At 52.0% G+C, this 22,342-nt stretch overlaps 7 protein-coding genes across 7 annotated transcripts; 5 read left to right on the top strand and 2 right to left on the bottom strand.

Annotated features, from left to right (window-relative positions):
• Positions 1–973: 973 nt before the first annotated feature.
• Positions 974–4,360, top strand: VE01_04390 (uncharacterized protein). The gene is made up of 4 exons (XM_018273864.2): positions 974–1,264; positions 1,345–1,824; positions 1,874–3,836; positions 3,886–4,360. The coding sequence occupies exons 1-4, from the start codon at positions 1,193–1,195 to the stop codon at positions 4,185–4,187; spliced, it is 2,817 nt and encodes a 938-aa protein (XP_018131211.2). The 5' UTR covers positions 974–1,192; the 3' UTR covers positions 4,188–4,360.
• A 475-nt stretch (positions 4,361–4,835) lies between these two features.
• VE01_04389 (uncharacterized protein) lies at positions 4,836–7,122 on the top strand. The gene is made up of 7 exons (XM_018273863.2): positions 4,836–5,325; positions 5,396–5,553; positions 5,605–5,809; positions 5,865–6,153; positions 6,218–6,304; positions 6,392–6,710; positions 6,807–7,122. Exons 1-7 carry the CDS (start codon positions 5,135–5,137, stop codon positions 7,076–7,078), a joined length of 1,521 nt encoding a protein of 506 aa, XP_018131221.1. The 5' UTR covers positions 4,836–5,134; the 3' UTR covers positions 7,079–7,122.
• A 389-nt stretch (positions 7,123–7,511) lies between these two features.
• On the top strand, positions 7,512–8,414 carry VE01_04388 (uncharacterized protein). The gene is made up of 3 exons (XM_018273862.2): positions 7,512–7,551; positions 7,608–8,242; positions 8,295–8,414. Exon 2 carries the CDS (start codon positions 7,687–7,689, stop codon positions 8,182–8,184), a length of 498 nt encoding a protein of 165 aa, XP_018131220.1. The 5' UTR covers positions 7,512–7,551; positions 7,608–7,686; the 3' UTR covers positions 8,185–8,242; positions 8,295–8,414.
• On the bottom strand, positions 8,272–10,996 carry VE01_04387 (uncharacterized protein; the record flags this gene model as incomplete). The annotated part of the gene is made up of 2 exons (XM_018273861.2): positions 8,272–9,122; positions 9,232–10,996. 2 exons carry the CDS (start codon positions 10,994–10,996, stop codon positions 8,743–8,745), a joined length of 2,145 nt encoding a protein of 714 aa, XP_018131226.1. The 3' UTR covers positions 8,272–8,742.
• A 2,280-nt stretch (positions 10,997–13,276) lies between these two features.
• Positions 13,277–14,854, bottom strand: VE01_04386 (uncharacterized protein; the record flags this gene model as incomplete). The annotated part of the gene is made up of 2 exons (XM_018273860.2): positions 13,605–14,854; positions 13,277–13,546 (listed from the first exon to the last, which is right to left on the bottom strand). Exons 1-2 carry the CDS (start codon positions 14,652–14,654, stop codon positions 13,277–13,279), a joined length of 1,320 nt encoding a protein of 439 aa, XP_018131225.1. The 5' UTR covers positions 14,655–14,854.
• A 165-nt stretch (positions 14,855–15,019) lies between these two features.
• On the top strand, positions 15,020–17,811 carry VE01_04385 (uncharacterized protein). The gene is made up of 3 exons (XM_018273859.2): positions 15,020–15,291; positions 15,349–17,097; positions 17,144–17,811. Exons 2-3 carry the CDS (start codon positions 15,640–15,642, stop codon positions 17,753–17,755), a joined length of 2,070 nt encoding a protein of 689 aa, XP_018131228.2. The 5' UTR covers positions 15,020–15,291; positions 15,349–15,639; the 3' UTR covers positions 17,756–17,811.
• A 674-nt stretch (positions 17,812–18,485) lies between these two features.
• VE01_04384 (uncharacterized protein) lies at positions 18,486–22,254 on the top strand (the record flags this gene model as incomplete). The annotated part of the gene is made up of 4 exons (XM_059463611.1): positions 18,486–19,098; positions 19,149–20,859; positions 20,913–21,054; positions 21,122–22,254. The coding sequence occupies exons 1-4, from the start codon at positions 18,887–18,889 to the stop codon at positions 22,252–22,254; spliced, it is 3,198 nt and encodes a 1,065-aa protein (XP_059319765.1). The 5' UTR covers positions 18,486–18,886.
• Between the last annotated feature and the right edge of the window lie 88 nt (positions 22,255–22,342).

Genomic DNA, 22,342 nt, shown 5'->3' with positions numbered 1-22,342 from the left:
CCCACGAAACCCAACATCTCAAGCCCATCTCATGATAACCCAGGCTTCAATACGGAGCACCCAGCGCCTGTGGCCAGATTCAGCGGCCATCGAAAACACCACGCCGCGTACCCAACAGCACTTTAAACCATCGATATAGTACTAAAAACCGCCTGGCCTGCCCGCGCTATCCCTCCACCAAAGACCGTTGACGCCGCTGCTCCCACACACAAAAGCGCAAAACAGCGCTTGCCCTCGCCCTCGCCCTCGTCCCCAGCAGCGGGCGACCGTGGTTAGTTAAATTATCTGAGTTTTGGGTTGAGACGGAGACCATCGGTGTTGGTGGGGGTGTACAGATAGTGTATCATAGTATAACATTAACATAAGCGCCGTCGATCCAACAACATCTCACATCGCTCTTCTCCTCAGCAAACATCCAGCTTACCTAGACCGACGTCCTCCGTTTCGAACTCGCAGATCTGACCGCGCGCGTAAACCCAACTTTTGATTCCCCCACCTCCTCATCCGGTCGCGATTACGCGCCGTACATACGCCTCAACCAACACCATTTACGCCATACCTCGCCTCCTCCAATATAGCCACAGCCGCAGACCTAGATGGCGCAGATTATCTACAACCACAACTTATGGTCGAGTCGTGATCATGATTGTGGTTTGAGGGTCTGTATGCATATGACTTGATGTGGAAAGGGAGGGGAAAGGAGGGGAAAGAGGGGAAGGAGGGGAAGGGTGGAGCCCGATTGTATCCCCAAGCACTAAATGTGGGTTCTTGATCAAAATGGAGGACGGGAGTTATTCAAATTCTGTCGCGGGGTTGGGTAAAACTAACGAGCATTGGCGAAAAAGCGGATTTCCCCTCCCCCATGGGGAATCTGCGTATCTATCTCCAATGGTGTAGTCAATATGAGAACGAAGTTTGCTCCGGTGGAAAAAATGATGCGGGGTGCATGATGATGTCTGTGCAGCTGGGGAGTGACCCATTCCGAGTGGTTGAAGCCAAGTCCTAAACCCAGCTACGGGCTGTCTAATGACCAATCAACGGGATGACCCCGTTTTCGGAGAACAGGACATAAACCGGCTACCGGGAGTTATTGTCAATCCTCAATTTACATCATCGTCCACCGGATCGCGAGAGCATAAACAATTTGACAAGACGGCGAAGGCATTGTGCCGCTGCATATTTGGCCCTTGCCATGGCAGGTAGAGCTAGGTCTGCCTCTAAGGTGGGGAAGGCATGTGACCGTTGCAGAAAGCAGAAACTGAAGGTCCGTCATTTACTCACAACCTCTTCTTGATATAGCAATTCGTATCTGAAATACGTAGCTAACGACTCTTTCCTTTGTAGTGTGATGTAGAGCGCCCTTGTACACTTTGTGCAAGGAGTGGCATTGAGTGTACGAGTAATAGCACTCATGGGAGTAAACCATTAGGACTTGGGCGAGGCCGAATCGCGCGAACGAAGTCTCACCCAAACCGAAGAAGCCTCATTGCAAACTATGAAATTCCACTATCTCGTGAGATGAACAATGAAACTCCAAGTCCTCGGCTGGTTACAACATCAGCTACGTCGGATGCTCCTTCCGAAGCTACCTCTGACACGGATGGCCCGATGACCGAAGAAGCACTACCGCATGAAAGAGGATCTGCTGATTGCAATGTTGAAAGCCGTCCACAGGATTACCAACATCGACGTGGAGGCTTGCAGCCTACTACCTCCCCTAGATCGCAGGACGACACCCCAAGACTATCATCTCGTCATTCAGAAGCTCCTACAACACGAAATGGCTTCACCGGGGATAGTTCTACAATTGGACTTACAAGAGAAGTAAGTGTATACTATACTAGTAGACATGTTTTGTTTTAAACTTCTACAGGTTTTCGATTTCAACGACTCTCAGCATCACTCCTTAACCTCAGCCCTGCCAGGTGGGGCAAGCCAACCTTCTCCTGACAATGTCGGATTCCAGGAGTCGATTACTGAGACCGCCGAATTGCCTCCAGCCGTGGTGGTAGAGGCTTTGCTTGACACATACTTTGATGCCGTTCATTGGTTTATGTTTATTCTTCACGAGAGCTCCTTTCGGGAGCAAGCTAGACGCTTCATGGAGAAGGCCTCTTCCGACCGCACAGCCGAAGATGCAGAATTCACAACCTTGCTTATGATGGTACTAGCATATGGTGCGCAGTATGCTGCCAAGAACCCCAATTGGAAGTTTAGAGCACTTATTGAGAAGCACTCTATTAACCTTCACACCCTAACTCAAAGCATGATTCAGCACGTGCGATCTCGTTTATTCGACAGTCTCGAGCGATGCCAGGTTGAGGTTGTACAAATCTGCGTTCTTCTAGGCACATTCTATATATATCACGGAAAGCCAAACTTGTCATGGCCAATTCTTGGCTTAGCTGTTAAATGTTCTTATGCCCTGGCTATGCATCGCGAAGTTGACTGGCGCGGGAGCAATATTGCATTACAGACCCGGAAAAGGGCTTGGGCACATACTTTTATATCTGACACCTTTGCAGCTGCAATATATGGTCGACCATCCACCATCGACAGGGCATTTTGCGACATTTCATTCCCAGACGAGTGTGACGATTCACAAATACCGATGCCGCTTCGAAGGTGCGTTGAGCGGTTGAACGATGGTAAACCAATATCGAGGCACACTTTTCATACTGAAAAATACCGTCTGTATGACATGAAGGCTCAAATTGTCAACAAGATTTACACTTTGCGTGGTCGAAGGGGGGTTTCGACCGCAAAGGGCATCGTGAAACTGGTGAACACCATTCGCGGACTCGACAAGCTATTACGAAACTGGTACGATAGTCTACCAACTTTTCTCAAATACGCCGAATGGAAAGACATGCAAGGAGATCCCTTTGATGGGCTACAAGGGTCTGAAGCAGCGATTCCTGCATCTCAAGAGACCCTCAAGCGCCATATGATCTTGCAAGTAATCACCTTGCAAGTCTCTTACGACAACATTTTGATCTTATTACACCGTCCACTACTTGAATACAAAATGTCTTCTCACAAGGAAGGAAGTTCACCAGAGGTAGCCAGTGACGACCCATTTGCCTACTCGTTTAACACTTGTATGGACGCAGCGATGCGAATTTCTCGCACGCCTGCCCATAAGTTTGAGTACGACATGCCCTTTGCACTTATGTGTATGCATATGTTCACTGCCGGGGTCATTTTATGCATCCCGGCGACTATGAGCCCTTTTAGCTATCTTGCACACAACGCCAAAGCTGGAGTTGTAAGGATCATCCAAATGCAAAAAAGTCTATCGAGCCATACACCAATAGCCGTACAGAGCCACACCATCTTGGAAGAGCTCATGAAAGTTGCGATCAAGCGAGAGCTTGACATGATGTTACAACCTACCGAGCATCAACAATCGCGAAATAACTATGAAGAGAGCATGGGGTTCAACTCGAGGCATATGTTCGCGACGGGTGAATCGACTCCAATCTTATCACCTTCCGGCGGCAGGCTCTTAGGGGATGTCACTTCACGCAATGGCCAACTATATACAAATCAGACTTTACCATATGGACAGCGGCCGTCAGGAGAGTCCCGACTGACCCCAGGCGCAATGGGCGAGAACAATAGTTCTTTGGAGCTTGAAGCGGGTCCACCTGAAACGGCGACCTATTCTGTGCCAGGATCTACAAATACTAATGATCTTCCTCTTTTACATCCTACATATGAGGGATCTACGTCTGCTATTTCATGTGATGGTGTTGATTACAGTCAAAACTACAGCGACCTAGGTGCTGAGCTAGATGATGGATTTAACAACGCGTTCGGTGCCTTAGAGAAAGGTTAGTTCAAGGAAAATCACCCCTCGTCGATACATACTTACTCCTACAGTTATGTATGATTTTGCGCCTTTAGAGCGGCTCGACCCTGCCTGGATGCATTCTATGGCGACCAGTGATCTACAACATCCCACCGAACATCGGCCGCAGGACGGCCTTTCGGGACCAGCAGACGCAAGCTCAGCTGGGTTACCTGCAGCTGCCGAACTGCGTGAGGCCTCTGAAGAATCTCGAGCTTCACAGTTGGCTTTCCATGGAGGAGCGGCCTCTGCAAGGAACATTGGAGCTACTAGCCTCCATAATTTCACGGAACCTGGACCCCCATGGCTTTGGGGTCTGAATAGAATTACATGAGGGGTTTGAAATTCTATTTGTATTAAATAACCTCTTGAGATGGAAAATAATTACTCTCTATTATGACGCTTCATCGGCAAGATCCTTACAATCTTGTCATCTCTCGCCTCGCTGAGATCTTCAAACACCGAACTCCGACCATACCTTTAGTATCATTAACCCACCCACCTCTCAGTTAGCTGTTTATCAATCACCGATAAACGTAGTCTTTACAGCAACTGTAATTCAAATATAGATTCCTAATCACTGTTCTGAAATATGTTGTTTATAGAAATTGTGATTAATGTAGAGACGCTTAGTTACTATGTACAAAGGTCGTGTTTACAGTAACTATAAATTAAAACAAGGCGCTCCGTCACTCAGAGCTCCAATTAATGAGCCAGCTATTTTTAGACACGGAGATCAAGAGATAAATCATCTCAGTATAAATATCTAGTATGAATCTTCAGTTGTGATCAGACTGTGGAGGCAATTCGCGGTAACTGGATGTGTCAACCGGCAATTACTCGCGCGGGGGAGGTGGCTAGGGAAACAGGCGGAACGGGTGGGGCTAGAGACTTTCGGCGGAAGCGCGGGGAAATGGTTGGACAGGAGGACCTCTCGTCCTCCACCGGATGACCTCCGGTGGAAGAGAAAGAAGGCCTCGAAATAATGTTTACCTCTGCTTCCTCAAAAAACCCACACAAACATCTAAGTGGCCCTTGGAACCCCGCAAACTAGAGATGGACGCATTGGAGACGGGCTGTCATGCCAATTGGTCTCCACAGCGGAATCCAAGGTGTTTTGCGGGGTCCCCGCAAAACAAGAACAGGCTATCATGACCCTTGATTTGATATAAAAGCCCTGTCACGCATGTCTGATTATAATTCCTGCTCCTTAGATTCTTTTTCCTTGTGAGAGCAAGATACATTATCAATTCGGATCTGCTAAAATTTCACTATTAAAGAATGTCGGATCTTAAAGAAGAATGTGTAGAGAAGCACATTGAGAGTAGCCCAGCCGGATCAACGTACCCTCCTGAAATCGTCGCATTGTACGAGAAGTTCGACGATGACAGAAGGAAAAAGTTGCTGCGGAAGATGGATTACCATCTAATCCCAATCATCACCCTGCTCTATCTTTTCGCATATCTAGACAGGTAAGACAAACCAGGCCAGACCTAGAGCCACTGCAAGGCCATAGTCACTGACACTGGGTTTCTTCCACAGAGGAAACATCGGAAATGCAAAGCTGGCTGGGCTTTTAGAGGGTGCTCATATCAATGACGCCGAATATAATATCTGCCTTACGGTTTTCTTCGTCACCTACGTGATCTTCGAGGTTCCTGCCAATATGCTTCTGAAGAAGTTCAAGCCCTCGGTTTGGAGTAAGTCCAGCCTCGTTAGATATAAAGAGCTGTAATGCTAACCAACACAAGTCCCAACAATTGCCGTCTTATGGGGAATCGTCATGGTCTGCCATGGATTTGTCCACAGCTACGCCGGCTTGTTAGCTTGTCGACTCATGCTTGGTATCCCCGAAGCAGGAATCTTTCCCGCTTGCTCGTACTACGTGACGATGTGGTACCCTCGAGCAGAAGCACAGTACCGGACAGCACTGTTTTACGGGGCCGCCTCCCTCGCGTATGTTGTTGCGCTCAGAGTCCAGCCCAAGAAATATTGCTGACAGTTCCTACAGTGGCGCATTTTCTGGTTTACTTGCTTACTGCATCTCACTAATGGATGGCGTTGGAGGATATGGAGGGTGGCAATGGATTTTCATTCTTGAGGGGGCAGCTACAATAGTTGGTGGCCTAGTGGCATGGTTTTTTATCCACGACTCCCCGAATGGAGTGAAGTGGCTCGATGAAGATGAGGCTGCCTTCGTTACCGCCCAGCTTGCTTATGACGGAAACAGCACAGGAAATGCCATGCAAGAGGGACAAAAGAAGAGTGTCTACATCAAAGAAGCTTTCTGTGATTGGCAGGTATGTTCTAATCTCTCAACCTCTCACATAGATATCCTTACTCTGGGTTACTAACCTTGCGTAGATTTACCTCAGCTCTTTAATCTACATTGGAATCTCAACTAGCACGTATGGTATCGTTTTCGGCCTACCCACAATCATTAAGAACCTGGTCCGTCCCCCTTTCACTCTCCTATACAAGACGCCGTAAACCCAACGGGGATAGCATTAGCAAAACTAACAGCGTTCCTCTCACCAGGGCTACACCGCTCGCATCGCTCAGCTTCTCACTATTCCCCCCTACGCCACCGCATGCGCGATAACCATCGTTGTGGCCCACTTCTCCGACAAGTACAAGAAGCGTGGTGTCTTCGTCATCGGCAGCCTCACTGCCTCCGCTTTCGGCTTCATCCTCGCCATCGCTACCTCCAACCGCCGAGACCTCTCTGGCGTAACCTACGCTGGCTGTTTCATCGCCTGCTGCGGCTTCTATCCCGCGTTCCCAGGTATCATCGCCTGGCTTGCTAACAATCTTGCCGGGTCGTACAAGCGTGCTATTGGAATGGGGTTGCAAATTTGTAAGTGCATCTTCTCCATTGATTCTTCTCTTCCTACGTCCCAACCGTCATTATTTTATTCTCTGCAAGGGCCAGTGACTGACAAGTTTGAAATAGCACTGGGAAACACAGGCGGTTTGATCGGGTCGAATATTTTCCGTGCTCAGGACGCACCTGCATACAGACTTGGTTACGGCATCTCGATAGGCTTTATTTGTATGTCTGGTGTGTCCGCGACGCTCATGGTCATCATCCTAGATAGGATCAACAAGAAGCGCGCGGCGGCTGTGGAAGAGATGGGCGGAGAGGCGATTGTCATTGAGGAGCAAGGGGAGTGGAATCTCACGGAGATGGGTGATCGTAGCCCGTTATTCAGATATATCTTGTAGAATTATGTCGATGAGTTTGGAATAATCTAGAATAGCAAATAGGCAAATATATATCTTGCACCTGAAGTTTAGTAACAGAAATGGAGATGTCGTTTTTTCTTTCCTTTTGGCGCGCGTGTCTGGTTTCGCAGGCCTAGATGGCTGTGCTGGGGCGGGGGGTGGGTAAGGGGCTGGCGAGGTCGAGGTTGTAAAGGAGAACTATAAGGTGAGATGATGGGTACGTGTGCCACATGCATAAGCGGAATTCAAACGCTAATCTTTGTGGTAATCTACTATAAGTTAATTCTATAGTTATGCATTAGTCTATATATGCTACTAATTTAGGTACACGCCGGTAAGGTATGTTAAAGGCTAGTTTAGTTTACCACAGATAAACCTCTTAGCTCCCTACCTAGAGACAAGTGCTCGTAAGGTACGAATTATCATTAGAGAGAAAGAACTTAACTCCCTATCTAGAGACAAGTGTCCGCAAGGTACGATTTATCATTCCACCCGCTAAATTCTTATATACTGCTTATATATGCTTTAGTTTTCCACACACTATCTTTATTATTTAGCATCCAAAACCACAATAAAAAGCCATACAAAATTCAGGAGCAATAGCCAGGATGGTCGAACTATACGCAGACATCACAGTACTGCCCACGGACATTGGCACAAGGGACGCAATTATCATCGCCATGGCCGGAATCCTAGCCAACTTCTTCTGGCACATAGTAAAGCTCAGCTGGAGAGCGTGCTTCGGGAATTCAGGGGGAGAATCCTATGTGACGGAGCCAAAGCTTAAGCATGACGAACAGAGAGACATATCTATAAAACTGCGCAAGGAACTAGACGAGGCTCTCAAGAAACGGGATGTAGCTCATGAGGAACGGGACGAGGCACTCAAGGACCGAGACAAGTATTGGGACGAACGCGATGACTATTGGAGGCAACGAAATGAAGCTCTGGGGGAACGAGATGCCGTTCGCAAGCAACGAGATACTGCTCGCCTGCTGCGAGATAGAGCATATGAGGAACTCGACAAGCTCTATAAGGCGAAACTTTATAGTGACGAGAATGACAAGTTGAGCCTGCTGGTTTTGGAAAGACAGCAATATCACTAGGGGTTTAAGTTTTCGAGGGGATTACGGAGTTTATGGCGGATGAAGGTGGGATCAGCACGTACGTAATATAATAGTTCTATCGATTCCCTGTTACTGATTTTGCACGATAGAGGCGAACATTGCGTTTAGATACATTTACCTACGCTCACCAGTGCTCATCTTTATCTTTTTCTTTTGGCGCGCGTTGGGAGTTGGTTAGTCTGTCTGGATGGCCTGGTCGGAGAAGAGGGTGGTTTCAGATTTGGATGGATGTGTACGCACTGATATCACTCATATGCATGCGGAATAATATATCTATTATGCATATCCATATAATCATCATCATCTCATCATAAGTCCGTTTCTTCCCCCCTCCCCATCTTCCAACCACTCCCACCATTACACAAAACGAAATCGCAGTACTAAAGCCAAAAACAATACAAAAACAAAATCAGAAAAACCTCCCATAAATAAATACGAAAACCCCATCACATGACACCCCCCCGCCCCGACCAACCAAAAAAAACAAGAACGCCCGATACAACCCCTTAAACGTATTTCATCTCATCTCACCAACCACTAAACCCTCTCAACCCTCTCCCCCGCATCCCCCGCCGTCTCCCCATAATAATCCGGATTAACATGACCCGGCCCCGCTGATCCCCCCGGCGCTGGTCCCGAATGCGTAGAATGCGCCTCATACCCCCCATTCGGCGGGGCATGGTACGCACCCGATGGCGGGACAGGGGGTGGTGGAAACGCGGTGGGAGCGTTGGGATCGGGGTGCGCGCCGTAGTGGTTTGCGTCGGGGTAGGGGTGTGGGTCTGGGGTGGTGGGGTAGGGGTGGGAGGGCGGTTGGGTGGAGTGGTTGGGGTAGTAGGCGCCGCCGGAGGCGTGGGGGGGGGAGGGGGAGTAGTCGGCTGAGCGGCGGGAGGAGGGGTAGGAGTCTGAGGAGTAATCTAGGGGGTGGGTGTCAGTTGGTGTGTGCGGATGTAAAGGGGGTTGGTGGGGAAATAGGCGGGGTAGGTAGATGGGTGGAATAAAGTGTTATGTCAGGGGTATACGCACGTCTCTCCCTCGCAGCCTCCTCCTCCCTCCTCTTCCTCCTCGCCTTATACTTCCTCACCCCCACCGCCGCGGCCGTCGCCGCCGCCGCCCCACCGAGCACATCCCTCGCGCGACTCCTACTCCTGCTTCGGCTCCTGCTTCGGCTCGGGCTTCGACTCAAACCCCTGCTACGGGTATTAGCATCATCAAACTCAGATCTTCTCCCGAAATCCGTCCCCCGCACCCTTGGCACGGGCGCGGTAATCCCAAGAACAGAACTAGGATGTTCTTCACGATGACCAGTAAGGAAACGTTGATCCGCATACCCTCTCTCTAACCCGCGGCTGTGTAGCGGCTGCGCGCCGTACTCCACCAACCCGGGACGCTCATAATCATCATCAAGCCTCCTCCTCCCGCCGCGGCTGCGACTACGACTCTTACTACGGCTCAGACTCCTCGATACGCCCCTCTCGCCCTCCTGCTTCGCCTTGCGCCGCTCATACAACCCCGCGGCAGCTGCTGTCGCCAGTCCCGCAGCCGCGAGCTCCGCTCCCGTCCGGATCCGGGATTTACTCCTCGTGCGCTCGCCCTTGCGGGATTTAGAGCGCGCCCGCACAGCCTGCGCGATCGCTAGCGCTGCTGCACCCGCCGCGCCGGCCTTCGCAATGCTCTGTCGCCGCTTCTTCGGATCGGAGTGTCGCCCCTCGCTTGAGGCGCGGCCTGCTCGGCTGGGGCTGCGCGTGCGGCTGCGACCGCGGCCTTCCTCTGCGCGCTTGGTGTCGTGGCGGTCTTTGAAGTATTTCCCTGCTGCGAGGGCGGCGACGCTTAGTGCGGCGGCACCGAGGCCCATTTTAAGTTTCGAGTGCTCTGGGCTGGGCGAGCGGCGATGGCGGGAGTGTGAGCGTGACCGCCGACGGTGTCCGTAGTGGCTGTGTGCGCGAGTGGCGAGCTGGGCACCGATTGCGCCGAGAGCGGCGCCGGAAGCGAGGTTGGCGGCTTTGTTCTGGCGGACGCCGGATTTGGAGCGCCGGCGCGAGATGAGTGCTGCAGCTGCGGCGCCAGCAGCGGCACCTTCGGCGAGGTGCAGTTTATGGTGCGGGCTGTGGGAACGGGAGCGGGAACGGCGAGTGGTGCGGCGTACGACTTTCTCTTCGTTGCTCCACTCGCCGGAGCTGCCGGAGCCGCGGCGGCGAATCACTTTGCGCTCGGAGACGTAGTCTTCCTCTGGATGGCCGGTGTCACGGACCTCGTGTCGGCGGTAGTAGACGTCTTCTTCTCTGCGCGGTTCGCGCTCACGGTCGCGGTGGATCACGACTGGCTGTGGTGCGGGAGGAGCCTCAACAATGATGCGCTGTGGCTCGGGCTGCTTGTGTCTAATCACCAGTGGAGCCGCCACATCGGGTCGTCCATAGTACTCAGTCTCGCGGGTGACGAGGTCGTAGCCCGGCCCGCCGCTGCGCTCAATGACGCGCACGTCCTCCTCTCTCTCCCAGGTCTGTTCGCGCTCCCACGGTCGGAGGGGCTGTTCGCGTTCCCGCTCCCGTTCATACACCAGTGTCCGGCTACGCGCCGGCTCGTCCCGCCCGTAGTTGGAATCGCGATCGCGCTCAAAGCGCTCGACGCGCGTGTCGTGGGTGACTTCGATGCGCGGGCGCTCGTAGTCGGATTGCGGGGAGGGAGAGCGTGCGACGCGATAGCGATGCACGGTTGTTTTGTAGGAGCGCTCGTCGTCGGAGTAGTCGTCGTCGCGGTAGCGCGACTTGCGCGTGCGCACAATCTCAGGCATGGCTGTGGTGGGTATGACTGTGAGATGTCGGTGTTGTGATGAGGAGATGAGGAAATGAAGAGGTGAGAATGTGAAGAGGAGGGGAATGAGAGATGACGGTGATGATGGTGGGGTGGAATTCCTGCAAGGATGTTTAAGTGGATCCTGGAATGCCGGCTCAGCCCCAGTGCGGGAATTCTGGAAGGGTGGAAGAAGGAAACGAGGTCAAGATAGCGGGGCTTTGTTGACAGATGTGTGTATATGTATGCGGAGAGGAGGAGGACGACGACGAGAAAATGGAGGATTTTACCTGGTCAGACAGAGCCTTGGCTGGGTCTCTGTCTGTCCGTCCTTGGTCGTCTGTCCTCGTCTTTGGTGTGGGAAGGAGTGGCGGGGTGCAGTGAGAGATAGACAAGGATGTGGCAATTTGGCGAGGAGCCGTGAGACTTGATTCGGAGAGGGCTGGAACAGTGATGCAGTGAGATAGTAGAGCAAAGATGATGTATGTCAGCAAGGCAACGGGTGAAACGACGTAAGGCACAAAGATGACGCCGTCTCCACTGGCAGCAATAGGGATGGTGAAGACGAGCTGGATCCAGAGGTGGAGATGAAGATATGTATGAATGACAGAGAGAGAGTATGAACGACGAAACAAATCGCCGCCGTCAGCACCAGTAGTAGTACTCTAGTGCTCTGCTGCAGTGTGTTCGGCAGGTGAATAATCAATCCACCCAAACAATGGAAAGTCCACAGTGCCACAGCCGTCGATGCGGTGCAAGTCATCAGCTGGCCCCTCAAGGGAACCGGGAAGAGCCCATGTACTCGTCGTACTCGATGCCTGGGCGCTCTTGGTCAGTTATCCTCTATCCACTCAGCTACTCAAGGGAAACCTCAACTCACCCAATCACCCAATCAACCTCTCACCAGCCACCCGGTCTGCATACTAGTTTTGCCTTCTGTCGCAGGGCTGATGACGCACCTGGCCGTGGCGATCCGGTGTGGAGAATCAACGATCAACGATCAACGGGTAGGACTCGCAGTTCCGGCTTGGCCTTGACGCAGCCTTGCGCGCGTGGTGTATGTCGAGTTTTGAGGGTCAGTCAAGTATCAAGTGTGAAGAATCGGATCTCGAGTTGAGTATCGTGCATCAGAAACCCGGTCTGGGAATGCATGAACGCATGTATGTATGTGTATATGTCTGCTTGTCTCTGTGTATATATCTCTATCCTCTGTGTGTATGACTGCCTTTCATCTGCATGTCTCCACGTCTGCCTGTGTGTCCCGCCCCTGTGCTCTGTGTTCGAGTGTATATACTCAGTATGGTGAATCACGCCCACATATGTTCGGCGACAGTGAGGGCGTATTCCAAAGAGAAAAGAGCCTCATGGGTGAGATGATGGGATGGTGAGGTGGCGGGGTTAACTTCGTTACTGAGAGTGAGTGTGCACAATAGTACAGTACAGCCCACAACAACCTTCCTCACCGCCTTCAGACCTCCTTTAGATTCACTATACTGTATATCCCAACAAAACCGATCTATCGTATACACGTAATATAATATAATATTATATTACACATACATACATACGGAGATATCTACCACGCCTCCAATATAGTACCATCCACACCCACCGACCAGCCACCTGGAAACGGCACGGCTTCCACCGGTCAGACCGGGGAACTCACTACCGACTGCCGCCTAGGACCACACACAGGCGATACAGCGCGGCGCCGTGAATTGTGAATTGGGGATTGGTCTAATGCACGAGATAAGCTGGGCGATTGGCAAGGCTAAATCGTCTATTCCGTGGTGGTGTGGGCATCCTGCCGCTGCTGCCTGTCCCGCGCTCCTCCCGCTCTTCTCGATACAAGTTTCAAGAGGATGGATAGGGTTGGATAGGGTATCGTGCATATAATCAAATACATGCACAGCATCAGCAAGTGCTCTAGCCAGCCAGCCGGTGAGAAGCGCCATGCGGCTCAGCTGTCTCCTGTCTTGTCTCACCTGTGTGTCTGAAAGCTGCATCACAAGCCACCACACCGAGGCAGAGCACGCCGCTGATATATCCATCTCGCCGATAGGAGAGGCGAACTGTTTGACTTAACTCACAGTTCGCATTGTGTTGTGATAAGATAGCTAGATCGAGTATCTAGCTACAGCGATATGATGTCGTGCCGCCCATCCGCAGCCTTGACTTTTCGTCTCCAATTGATTGATAACCCCCCGAAAATCGAAAATATCCCCCCCCCCTCCATCAAACGCCCATATGCTACAATACTCCTACACCCAGGTCACGTCACTCACTCGACCTTAGGCTTCTTCCCACCCTCTCCATTCCCCTCGCCTGCCTCCTCGGCGCTTCTCTTGCCGTTCCCATTCACCTCCTTCTTCTCCTTCTTCCTCACCATCCCCGACAGATCGGTTGCGCCTTTCTTGGCCTCCTCAACGCGCTGTGCTGTCTGTGCTGCCGTCTCGCCGAGCATCGAACCGATTACGCCGGATGAGCCGGCGCCGGGGGGCCCGTTGAGGGCGGCGCTGATGTCGATGGGGGGTGCGCGGAGGTCGGTGAGCTGTGGAAGAGTGTTAGTTGGTGTCTAGATAGCTGTATAGTGAATCGGAAAAATATACCCTCTGCTCCATCTCCGCCACAATCTCCTTGACATCCTTAATCTGCTTCGCTGTCTCATCCGTCTGCTCCTCCTCGGCCTCTCTCGCTGCCAGCTTGAGTTTTGTACTCTCAATCGCGCTCTGCATCTCATCGGCAGCCTCCCCCCTCATCTCCTCATCCACCACTCCCTCCTTAGCCGCAGCCGGAGCTTCGTCTCCCTCCTCCCCCGTAGTCGTCATACTCGCAAACTCCAGCGCCAAACTGAGCTTATAATGCGCCTCAGCGATGATCTCCGATGCCTTCTCGTACAACTCCTTCTTCAAGCCCAGCGCGGCCTTGAAATCCGCCACGGCGCTCGGGAAGCGCTCGCTCTCCAGCGCGATCTCAGCGAGCAGATCGTGCGTATCAGCAATGCGCTCCTTAACGTGTCTTGTCAACGAGCTATCGCCCGTATCCGCCTCCTTGCCCTTCCCCGCGTCTTCAGCAGGAGCAGCAGCGACTTCCTCAAGACGACGCGTAAACAGCACACGCGCCAGATCAAGAACCTCAAACGCAGTAGCGAGCTCATCATCCTCCTCCTCCTCCTCCGCCTCAGCATCCTCATCGTCATCCGAGTCCTCAAAGTTCTCATCCCCCGTAAACTGAAACAGCGGTTTCTTCTCCACCGCCTCCTCCGCCTTCTCCTCCGCCTTCTCCGCCCCCTCAGCAATAACCGCCAACCCCGCCCCACCCTCCTCCTTCTTCGGCTTCACATCCTTCTTCTTCTTCTCCCCCCCCGCCCTGCCGCCCAGGACATCGCTTTTGCTCTGCCCGACCCTGAACAAGCTGCGTCCGTACAGGAACAGCACTTCCGCATTCGCAGGGTCCATCTCGCCATTCAACTCGGCCTGCAGCTCGGCGGCGCGAGCGAATAGGTCGGCCGCCTCGCCGTACTGGCGCTGGGCGTAGTGGCTTGTGCCTTTTGCGCTGAGGTCGGCGAGGGTCACGAGGGTGGTGTTGTGCGCTTCGGTCTCGTTGTAGTGAGGGGTTCCGCCTTCGGAGGCGGGGGTGCTGATGCCGGTGGAGGCCATGGTGGCGGTTGTGGGGTGGTGCGCGCGGTGATTGTCAGGTGAGGTGGGTGTGGTTATTGTGTGGTCAATTGGTTTGGTGGTGGTGTTGTTTTGGGATTGTAGATCGAGGTGAGGTGCGCGCTGGGGTCGATTGAGTGGTGGATTGGGTTGTTGGAGGTGGTTAAGAGGCCCTGTTTGGAGGTTGGAGGTGGAGGCAATGGATGACGCCGTGCATTTCGCGACCAGCTCTTAATGCGCGGCGCGTCACTGGAGCTTGAGTGGAGCGCGGCACGTGACATAGGTATAGATTGACGGGCTAACTACTTTAGGTAACTTGCTTCCTACTGAATTCACCTCAAACTCACCAGCAATTGCGAAATATACATCAGCTATTTAACCAGTTCAGATTGCAGCTACTGACTTTACTAGTATGGATTTGAATTTAAACTTAAATTTGATCGACATATCTTATCACTTACATTGCCATTATCCATCAAGTGAACAGAAGAGAGCTCTGCCCTTGACCCCACCCCCTTCTCATACTAACACCATCCCGATGGGACGATATCCTTATGGCGAGCATATCCTTCGGTATACTCAAAGTTGATGTGCATGCTAGGGCGGTAGTCCTACTGTTACACCCGGTGGCATTTACATGGTAGCTATGATGCTGATCCGAGATCTAGTTTGAGATACACAAAACTGACGAGAATAGATAAATTGCACTTATGTCGTCCTTCATTGGACCGGGGGAGAATAGGCAGGAAGCGCCAGGGGAGAAGCAAAGGCATGGATATTAAGCTCGTCCCTGAACTGTCTTGCACTACTTATATGAGACTGTGTAGCGTTGGCTGTACTACTGTCCGTCGGTAGATGTAATGCAATGCTGATGATAGTGTGCATTTTTTCTGTTAACTAGGGGTTGTGTGGTTGAGATATTGTCCATTTAAGTTGGACTTCCTGCCCTTTGCCGTCACGCAAAAACACACTCATACGAGTTTTTCTCATGTCCGTCTGCACTATGGTTCCAGATACCGCCGTGAAAACACCGCCAACTCGTCGGTCTCATCCCTTCAGTTCTCTAACTGCCCACGAAATTGTCACCGCAGCCAAAATCGTCCGTCAGAATGCCAGCCTCCGCCATCTTGTCGAGGCCGACTTGATTGTCACTAAGATAATCACGCTTCTCGAAGCACCGAAGCGTCCGATGATCCCCTACCTAGACAACGAGTACGGGGATACACTTCAGCCCGGTGACGATATTGCCATTCCTCGCTGCGCCGAAGTCCACTACTGCATCCAGGGCCAAGCACAAATGTATACGAGCGTGGTGTGCCTGACCACATCCCAGGAATCCTCTCATGTCGCCGTGCCCAAGCCTCATCAGGGGATTGTCGACCCAATCGAGTACAGGGCCGTTTTCGCCATCGTCGCCAGCTCCTCCGAATGGGCGACCGCAGTGTCCTCGCTAGGCTTGCCCGCTGGCGTGAACTTGTCATACGATGTAGTCTTGTATGGCGCGGACAAAGACACTGGTCCTAACCCCCTGAGGTACCTTCGGGGGTGGGCGTACGCTCTGGGTCCCGCGGGGAGCAATCCAGAGAGCAAGATGTACTCATTTCCCCTGCCATTGTCACACGTGGTTGATGTCGCGAACAAGACTGTGGTCCGTATTGATCCCATGCCCGCAGACGGGATTCCCAACGAACGCATACCTTCGCCGTGCGCTTCGCCAAACTGGGCCAGCGGCACCGCTCTAGACGGATGCCAACCCAATGACTACCATCCGGATCTGCTCCGGCAGCCTCGTCAGGATCTACGACCTCTCCATATCGTCCAGCCCGAGGGAGTGAGCTTCACAGTCACGGATGGCTCGCTCGTAGAATGGCAGAAGTGGCGGTTCCGCGTGCGCTTCGACTTTCGAGAGGGCATGGTGCTGCATGATATCCGGTATGATAACCGGTCGCTGTTCTACCGCCTGAGTATGAGCGAGATGACGGTGCCATATGCTGACCCTCGCGCGCCGTATCACATCAAACAGGCTTTCGACCTAGGAGATGCGGGTGCGGGGGCTGTGGCGAACGCCCTCCGGTTAGGTTGTGATTATTTGAGAGGTATTTACTATTTTGATGGGATTGTTAATAATATGCAGGGGAAGGCGATTACAATGCCCAATGCCATATGTCTCCATGAAGAAGACGACGGGGCTTTGTGGAAACATACAAACGGAATGACCGGGGCTGCTGTGGCAGCTCGATCCCGCGTCTTAGTTATACAGACTACAATGACTCTGAGGAACTACGATTATATAATGGCTTGGAGATTCGACCAAGCTGCCGGGCTCACGTATGAGATCGGTGCGACGGGAATCCTATCCACTTGTCCCATCGACCCTGGGTCGTCGCGATGGGGAACGGTTGTCGCTCCTCGCGTCCTGGCTCAGAATCATCAGCACATGATGTGCGTGCGAATTGACCCAGCTATCGACGGGCACCTGAACTCCGTGCAAGTGGATGAGGGAGGCTGTCCCATTGCCCCTTGACGACGAAGCTAACGTCTACGGAAACGCATGGGAGGTGCGGAAAAGACATATAGAGAAGTCCGGCTTCGAAGACGCGGATCCTCTCCGAAATCGTACGTGCAAAATCGTCAATGAGGGCAAAATCAACGGAATCTCTGGGAATCCCGTGGGATACAAGGTGGCCGCACCACCTTCGCAGCTGCTTCTCGCCCACCCATCATCCGTGGTGGCGAGGAGGGCAAAGTTCGCTCAGCACCACCTCTGGGTCTCTAAATACCGCGATGGGGATCTCTGGGCTGGGGGGAAATGGACTACGAATTCGTATGAGGAGATTGATGGGATCTCTAGCTATGTGGCGAGAGATGGGGGTGTGAGGAATGAGGATCTGGTGGTCTGGGTGACTATGGGGATGACGCATATTCCTCGAGTGGAAGATTTTCCTGTCATGCCGACGGAGAAGATACGTTTGATGTTGAAGCCAGCGGATTTCTTTTCGTGTAACCCGGCGATTGATGTGCCTACAAATGTGCAGAATCCTTCTTCTAAGCATACTTTGGCTGATGGGACGCAGGTGCAAAACGACAATGGAGGTTGCCACTGACATTGCATGCGCATCGGATTATCCTTGGATAGATACATGATATTAATGTAAAGAGCTCTTGATATCATCGTCTATTTGACGTTACGACGTGCTAGTATCAAGCCGTTATTCTCCAGAGGAAGCTGCGATCAAGGCATCGCCTGGTAATCGTTCCTTCCATATCTAGAACTCGAAATCTCCTGAGGAAGCTGCGACTGGGGAATTGCTGGTAATCGTTCCTTCCATGTCTATAACCTGAATGATCTAAGGAAGCTGCGAATAAGGCACTGCTTGGTAATCGTTCTTTCCATTTCTAGGGCTAAAAGGCTCTTGAGGAAGCTGCGACTGATGCATTGCTTGACAATCGTTCTTTCCATACCTTGAGCTTGAAAGGAGACAGGATCGGGGTGTGCTGGCCACCATGCAACGGCTACCTCCAGCCGGTGGACAATATTATTTGCAAGAGTATCACTGGTCATTCAAGCCGGAAGATACAACCGACCTATACTCGAGACTCAGGAATCATATCGCATACGCACCTTCCTCTTTACTTATCTGCTCGAGTTATTACTTATACATACTTTGCATGTTCCAGCCCTCTCTCTGTCTCGTTGGTCGATCGTTTTATGGTCGGCCCGTGACGGCCGGTTAATAAGACCGGATAATTTCCCCAGGAACAAATGATCGCCGCTGTCGCCAATCCGCCAGTCGTCTATATGCGGGGTTCCGGGGGTTTTCTGCACGACGGACCCTTTCCTTCCAGTACCGAATCAACTGCGACGCTAACCCCGCCATTTCCATTTCCCATATTCCAGTCCATTTCCATTTTACTCTCCACTTTCAAATTTAAATCGCCACGAGCACTCTATCCTTGCAGGGACGGCACGAAGTATGGACCCCTCAGCATACCTTGTCGAGAAATCAAACTCTTATAGGCCATAATTCTCTCAATCTCTTCTCCATTGCCATGTGGCTTTAGCATTTGAGAGCCATCTCTGCCATAATATAGCGCTTCGAAAGCCCCGATGCATCCTTGGACGTGTTAACTATTCCAATCCCAATGCCCGGCTTGCAAGGTTCCTAGCTATATATCTGTGACTACCACAGGCCGTTGGACTTGCGGCTTAGGGTTCCATTTTGCGCCCGCCAACCATGTCGGAACGTGATCCCGTTGGAGGAGTTCAGGTGTCACCACAATATCCAAGTGCTGCCAGTGGTGCAGATGACCCCAAGATACAAGATATAAAATGCGATATCTGCGACAAGGTCTTCACCCGCTCAGAGCATCTGAGACGACATAAACGCGCCCATTCATCTGAGAAGCCCTTCGCCTGTGTTGAGTGCAAGAAGCGATTCGCAAGACAGTAAGTGGCCAACACTACTGTATGATGAAACCTGCTAATCGAAATGATAGAGACATTCTAAGGCGGCATCAAGCCAGCCATGAGCTGAAACGGAAGGTGAACGCATCGGACGAGACGCGGCGCTATTCTCGGGCTTGTTTTGCCTGCGCGAGCGCACGAGTGAGATGTTTGCGTGGAGTTGTCTGCCCACGGTGCAGAAGCCGGGATCTGCGGTGTGAATATCCCTCGAGGAGAACTCGTACGTGTGAACCCGGCGAATCTGCGATCGAGGCTGACTCTGTAGACTCGTCTCGAGCTAGCTCGGAAGAAGCTGGACAGGGTGATGAGATAATGACAGAACGAGACGAGGATGAGTCTGCTGTTGTCACCTGGGAGAATGAATCAAGCACCGGAGTGTTTGGATCGGTTCCCAAAGAGAGCAACTGGACAAGTAATCTCCTTATACCAACGGCTTCTAACTCGACCTCAGTCGGGCAATCATGGAATGCCAGCGGGTCGGAAGTTACGTCAGTTGATCCAAGTGCTGCCCAGACCCTTCTGGCAGGGGACTCCCCAATGAGTACTAGAGATTGGTTGCTTTCGCGAGGCATTATTAGCCCAGAGACAACCATTGTGGCTGGAGCACAGCTTGTTCCTCAAGTTAGCGAAGGCAATATCGGGAGTCTTTATAACTACTCGAGGATCAACTGGCTGCCCCCCAATGACCTTTCCCACATTGATCAGGCCTTTGGGGCCGCTTCACTTCAATCAGCGAGGTCTCCCAATGTCAGCGCCCAGGATGCTTTTGGCAACGGACATCGAGGGCAAAATATACAATCAAGTCCGCGTTCAGCATCGACTGGTCATTTCGACGAGTCATATATGGAGTCGTATGCCAATTCAAGGAATATTGGGTTGGCTTCAGGTCGGAGCAAACCCTTCTCACTGGAGAGAATCCCGTCGATAGCCACAGTCGGATCGCCATCCGATGCCTCAATGTACTATGCTGATGGAGATGCGGCACAATCGCCCCTTCTATCTCACCACAGACAGCCAAATCAGGCGCCCCTTCCGCTATTTGGTGGTCAGGGAAGCAGCCCTCTCAGCCCGACTTTGGAAAACATTCATACGCATTTAGCTGGATACACTCATCAACAGATCTGGATTGCCGAGGAGTCATACGTTGCCCTGATAGACTATTTGAAGTATACGTCCAGGAGAGATATATCTCTATCTTACACAGACTCCTTCCCGTCTCTGAAAGAGCTCAATGAATTCGCTGGGCTGTATTTCGACAGGTTCCATGAGTCCTTTCCCCTCTTGCACAAGCCTTCCTTTTTGAACACCAGAGATGGGTGTGTGTTGGAACTCGCCATAGCAGCCATTGGGGCGTGTTATGTAGGAACGGCCTACGCACGAAAATGTAGCGAGTCTCTACATGAATTGGTCAACAAGTTGTTGGAGATCGCCACATCATCATATTACAATCCTAGCGAGTTTCCCGAGGTTTTTGGACTCAGGAGATATCCGCAGCGCCCTACCCGTTTACAGGCTCGGATTTTGAATGTCCTGGGTATGTTCCATAGTGGAAATCAGAAACTGTCGAGTCTTGCCCGCGAGGGCCGAGCTATTCTCGTGACGACGTGTATCGAAAACAAGCTTCTGGCGTCAAACCACTACGATGGCTGGCAGGCTTGTCTTGGAACGGATGAGGAAGGAGACAGATTCTTGCAACAATGGCTCGAAGGTGAACTGAAATGCAGGGCAGGTTATTTTGTCTGGGTAAGATCACTTGAAGCCCTGTCAATTTGCAACCTTCTAACTGACTCTGATAGATGTTGGATTGTATGATGGCTTATGAATCTGACTTTCGAACACACATGGATCTATTGGATGGCAAGGCGCCCTTACCATGTCCAGAACAAATCTGGGACGAGCCGATGCTTAACAAAGCACCACTTCTCATCCTCAATGGCGGTTAGTCTTCTCATATACTCCTTTTGCTCTTCTTCATCACCGAGACTGATCCATTTTGTCTTTATAGGGCCTCCATCTCTTTGTCTCGCACTCGATGTTCTCTATACTGAAAAGAGACTTGTGTCAAATCTTGGTGAACTAAGCAGAATTCTACTGATTCACGGCATGTACCGTCGAGTTTGGGAAGTCGCAAGATATCAAAGCGATATTCTATCGGACTGGGTTCCAACGGCATTGAGCGAATCCCATCACGGGGTCACATCGGAGAAAACAACAATGCCATTAACCAGCTCTGTGGTTTCGAGATGGACTAACGGGAGTTGCGACTGCCTTGACGTTCTCCACTGGTCAGCCAAAAGTCGAATCCTGCAGGCATCTGGCCTTGAACACCCTACAATCTTACACCTTCATCTTGCGCGTCTCATATTGCTAGCCCCTGTATCCGACCTTCAAGAGCTGGCGAGGGTAAAGCTTCGCCAGGAAACACAGAGCCACTCCGAATCGTTCCTCGACGCTACTACGCAAGAACAAGACTTGCAGAATTCCGTGCACAAGTGGGTTTTGCATGATCAATATAAGGCGCGTCTGGCGATAATCCACGCCGGCTCCGTCTTCTGGTATCTGCGCCGATACAGCTGCGGTGCCGTCATAGAACCATTCGCCAACTATCTCGCCACCCTCGTGCTCTGGGCCTACAGCGTCTCTACTTCAGCAGCTAAGCTACTCGCCAGCTCCACGCCCAACACGGTAACCTACGAGTCCCACAGGTCCGCCGACGCCGGGGCCTCCCACGACGCCTCACACCACACCCAAGACCTCGCCATGCGCGCCAACTCCGAACGCCACCACAGCATCTCCAGCTACTTCCCCAACCCCCCATCCCTACACGCACAAATCGCCGGCGCGCTAGACCACCTCGAGTGCCACGAGACGTCTCTGATACAGCTAGACCGGCCCTGCGACGACGAGATCGTGCAGCTCTTTGTGAGGTTTGGGGAGAAGATGACGCCCTATATGGCGAGGATTGGGGATATTAGCATGAAGGGGTCCGGGAGGAAGATTCTGAGAGAGGGGATTAAGTTGTTGTCTACTCATGATAATCATGGTGTAGGGGGGGTGGGGGAGAGGATGCCGAGTTGTGCGTGGGGAGCTGCGGAGAGGTTTGGGGAGTTGTTGGCGGCGTTGGGGAGTGCGAGGTGAAGGGCAGGGTGGTACCGTGTTAACATAGGGTGTTCAAGGGGAGTTGTTGCGGAGGGGGTCAGGTGGGGTGCTAGATGCTAGTTATTAT

Source organism: Pseudogymnoascus verrucosus (assembly GCF_001662655.1).
Source record: "Pseudogymnoascus verrucosus strain UAMH 10579 unplaced genomic scaffold scaffold_17, whole genome shotgun sequence".
Lineage (NCBI taxonomy): Eukaryota > Fungi > Ascomycota > Leotiomycetes > Thelebolales > Thelebolaceae > Pseudogymnoascus > Pseudogymnoascus verrucosus.
Note: the sequence above shows the minus strand (reverse complement) of the source record. Positions and strands in the feature narration are given on the sequence as shown.

Excerpts from the sequence above, each read along its gene's own strand:
- VE01_04390 (XM_018273864.2), top strand. The coding sequence starts at position 1,193 with ATGGCAGGTAGAGCTAGGTCTGCCTCTAAGGTGGGGAAGGCATGTGAC. Across the intron at positions 1,825-1,873 it reads CAATTGGACTTACAAGAGAA|GTTTTCGATTTCAACGACTC; the intron begins GTAAGTGTATAC and ends AAACTTCTACAG. Across the intron at positions 3,837-3,885 it reads GTTCGGTGCCTTAGAGAAAG|TTATGTATGATTTTGCGCCT; the intron begins GTTAGTTCAAGG and ends TTACTCCTACAG.
- VE01_04389 (XM_018273863.2), top strand. The coding sequence starts at position 5,135 with ATGTCGGATCTTAAAGAAGAATGTGTAGAGAAGCACATTGAGAGTAGC. Across the intron at positions 5,554-5,604 it reads GTTCAAGCCCTCGGTTTGGA|TCCCAACAATTGCCGTCTTA; the intron begins GTAAGTCCAGCC and ends AACCAACACAAG. Across the intron at positions 6,711-6,806 it reads TGGAATGGGGTTGCAAATTT|CACTGGGAAACACAGGCGGT; the intron begins GTAAGTGCATCT and ends AGTTTGAAATAG.
- VE01_04388 (XM_018273862.2), top strand. The coding sequence starts at position 7,687 with ATGGTCGAACTATACGCAGACATCACAGTACTGCCCACGGACATTGGC.
- VE01_04385 (XM_018273859.2), top strand. The coding sequence starts at position 15,640 with ATGTCCGTCTGCACTATGGTTCCAGATACCGCCGTGAAAACACCGCCA. Across the intron at positions 17,098-17,143 it reads ATCATCAGCACATGATGTGC|TGGATGAGGGAGGCTGTCCC; the intron begins GTGCGAATTGAC and ends ACTCCGTGCAAG.